This window comes from Oncorhynchus nerka, unplaced genomic scaffold (genome assembly GCF_034236695.1).
Source record: "Oncorhynchus nerka isolate Pitt River unplaced genomic scaffold, Oner_Uvic_2.0 unplaced_scaffold_915, whole genome shotgun sequence".
Lineage (NCBI taxonomy): Eukaryota > Metazoa > Chordata > Actinopteri > Salmoniformes > Salmonidae > Oncorhynchus > Oncorhynchus nerka.
In genome coordinates this window covers 240,452-243,939 of record NW_027040389.1, presented here as the reverse complement: position 1 = coordinate 243,939, position 3,488 = coordinate 240,452, and the positions used below count along the sequence as shown (strand labels likewise).

Below are 3,488 nucleotides of genomic sequence, written 5' to 3'. Positions count from 1 at the left end.
AAAGATGACCAGAGTAGGAGTTCTGATCTAGGATCAGGTCCAGTATTCATAAAGATGATCAGAGTTCTGATCTAGGATCAGGTCCAGTATTCATAAAGATGATCAGAGTTCTGATCTAGGATCAGGTCTGGAATCTGTAGTCCCATTCTGGAACGTTTGGAGGCAGATTCTGGAACTCTTACCGGAAATCTATCTCTGCCAGAGTGTCCAGGAGTTCCGTCCTGACCAGCCAATAGGAACAGTCCTTTAAGGTCAGCAGGTCAACCAGGAGATGCAGACCCAACTCACTCAGAGTGCTGCTACAAAGAGTCATGATGCAATGCTGCAACACACACACACACACACACACGTTAATACACAAGCGCACACACACACACACACACACACTCTCTCTCCGTGTCTTACCCTGACTGCAGAGCAGGCCATCTTACAGGTGACAGAGGACTCGTCCTTTAAAGTGTTCTGAAGTACAGGAACTAGATCCACCAGGGACAATGGGTTACCTAGTGGAGAGGAGAGAGGAAGGAGAGGGGGAGGAGAGAGAGGAGAGGGAGGGGAGGAGAAGGGGAGGGAGGGGGAGGGGGGAGGAGAGAGAGGAGGAGAGGGAGGAGAGAGGAGGGAGGAGGGAGGAGAGAGGAGAGGAGAGGGGGAGGAGAGAGAGAGAGGGAGGAGAGAGAGAGGGGAGATGGAGGGGAGGAGAGGGGAGGGGAGATGGAGGGGAGGAGAGAGGGAGGAGAGAGGGAAGAAGAGGAGGAGAGGAAGAAGAGGGAGGAGAGGAAGAAGAGGGAGGAGAGAGAGGGAGGAGAGGAGAGAGAGAGGGAGGAGAGGGGAGAGGAGAGAGAGGAGAGGGAGGGAGGAGGAGGAGGGAGGGAGGGAGGAGAGGGGAGGAGAGGAGGAGAGGAGAGAGGGGGAGGAGAGAGAGGAGGGAGGAGAGAGAGAGGGGGAGAGGGAGAGGAAGGAGGGAGGAGAGGGGAGGGGAGGAGGAGAGGGAGGAGAGAGAGAGGAGAGAGGGGGAGGGGAGGAGAGAGAGGAGGAGGAGAGGGAGAGAGGGAGGAGAAAGAGGAGAGGGAGGAGGAGGGAGAGGAGAGGGAAGAGGAGAGGAGGAGAGAGGAGAGGGGAGGAGAGAGAGAGGAGAGGGAGGAGAGAGGGAGAGGAGAGGGAGAGGAGAGGGTGGAGAGAGAGGAGAGGGGGAGAGAGAGAGGAGGAGGGAGGGAGAGAGGAGGGACAGGGGAGAGAGAGGAGAGAGGAAGGAGAGAGGAAGGGGAGGGGAGGAGAGGGAGGAGAGGGGAGGAGGAGGAGGAGAGAGAGGAGGAGAGGAGAGAGGGAGGAGAGGGGAGAGGGAGAGAGAGGGGAGGGGAGGAGAGAGGAGAGAGGGGGAGGGAGAGAGAGGGAGGAGAGAGGAGGAGAGAGGGAGGAGAGGAGAGAGGAGAGCTGATAGGGGAGGAGAGAGAGGGAGAGGGGGAGGAGAGAGAGGAGAGGAGAGAGGGAGGAGAGGGAGAGGAGAAGGAGGAGAGGGAGAGGGAGAGAGAGGACCTCTGAGGGAGGAGAGGGGAGAGGGAGGAGAGGAAGGAGAGGGGGAGGAAGGAGGGGAGGAGAGGAAGGACTGGGGGAGGAAGGAGAGGGGGAGGAGAGAAGGACAGAGGGGACAGAGGAGAGGAAGACAGAGGGGAGGGAGAGGAAGGAGAGAGGAAGGAGAGAGGACAGGAGGAGAGCGAGATGGAGGGGGGAGAGAGAGAGAGAGAGAGAGACAGAGAGGAAGGAGAGGGGGAGAGGAAGGAGAGGGGGGAGGGGAGAGGGAGAGGGGGAGGGAGGAGAGAGGAGGAGAGGGGGGGGAGGAGAGAGGAGAGGGGGAGGAGAGAGAGGAGACCAAAGCAACCATTTATCCAGGACATGTGACTGACAGAGATAATAAATGATCGTTGACTAGAGGAATGTGATGATGGACATGATGCTGATAGTGACTGGTGTGAACTGGACGATCCACAGCTACAGTGGAGTTTCAGGGGAATCTCTCTGAACGAATGAACCCCCCTCCTACCTGTAACCCCCCTCCTACCTGTAACCCCCCTCCTACCTGTAACCCCCTCCTACCTGTAACCCCCTCCTACCTGTAACCCCCTCCTACCTGTAACCCCCCTACCTGTAACCTCCTACACAGTAACCCCCTCCTACCTGTAACCCCCAGGTCCTACCTGTAACCCCCTCCTACCTGTAACCCCCTCCTACCTGTAACCCCCCCTACCTGTAACCCCCTCCTACCTGTAACCCCCTCCTACCTGTAACCCCCTCCTACCTGTAACCCATCCAGGTCCTAGACACGCTGTAACCCCACCTACCTGTAACCCCCTCCTACCTGTAACCAGGTCACCTCCTACCTGTAGAGGTGACAAGAGCTGGTCATCCAGGTGTGTATGTTGTAAGACGTGTCTTGGTGAGAGCAGAGTGGATAACAGGCGCCACACAACACCCCTGCTGCACCTCTGATCTGAGGGTCTCCATGAGCAACCAGACACAACACATCACTGATATACTGCTGCTCTGTAGGTAGACACACACACAGTAGGACAGGTAGGTAGAGACAGACAGACAGGTAGAGAGCAGAGAGAGACAGAGAGGTAGAGAGAGAGAGAGAGAGAGAGAGAGAGAGAGAGAGAGAGAGGTGAGGGTCTCCATGAGAGACAGACACAACACATCACAGATAGACAGAGAGAGACAGCTCTGTAGAGAGAGAGCGAGAGAGAGAGGGTGAGGGTCTCCATGAGACGACCAGACACAACACATCACTGATATACTGCTGCTCTGTAGTGGTTCCAGGTAGAGACAGAGACTTCAGAGACAGACAGACAGAGGAACAAACACTGACACACAGAGAGACCAGCCCTGCACACACACACACACAGACACAAACACACACAGAGAGACAAACACACACAGGTCAGGGAACAAACACACACAGGTCACAGAGAGAGAGACAGACAGACAGAGGTCAGAGACAGAGGCTCAGAGACACACAGGTCAGAGACACACAGGTCACACACACACAGGTCAGAGACAGGCACAGACACACAGGCACAGGTCAGAGACAGAGAGACAGAGGTCAGAGACAGAGAGACACACACACAGGTCAGAGACAGAGAGAGAGACAGGTCAGAGAGAGACAGAGAGACAAACACAGAGAGACAGGCACAGGTCAGACAAGACACACACAGAGAGACACAGGTCAGAGACAGAGAGACACACACAGAGAGAGAGAGACAAACACACACACAGAGAGAGAGAGAGACACACACACAGGTCAGAGACAAACACACACAGGTGAGGGTCAGAGACACACAGGTGAGCACACAGGTCAGAGACAGGCACAGGTCAGGACACAGGTCAGAGACAGTGGTCACACACACAGGTCACACACAGGCACACACAGGTGTCTCACACAGGTCCAGTGGTTCAGGAACAGAGAGTTGAAGAAGACAGGTCAGGATGAAGGG

At 56.0% G+C, this 3,488-nt stretch overlaps 1 protein-coding gene across 1 annotated transcript in view; it reads right to left on the bottom strand.

Moving 5' to 3' along the window:
- LOC135570713 (huntingtin-like) overlaps positions 1-519 on the bottom strand; it is a 12,631-nt gene extending 12,112 nt beyond the window's left edge. Inside the window, exons 1-2 of the mRNA XM_065016671.1 lie at positions 406-519; positions 183-322 (exon numbers count right to left, since the gene is read on the bottom strand). Coding sequence (XP_064872743.1) covers positions 183-322; positions 406-426 — 161 coding nt within the window. The 5' untranslated portion in view covers positions 427-519. The remainder of the gene's footprint in view (positions 1-182; positions 323-405) is intronic.
- Positions 520-3,488: the final 2,969 nt, after the last annotated feature.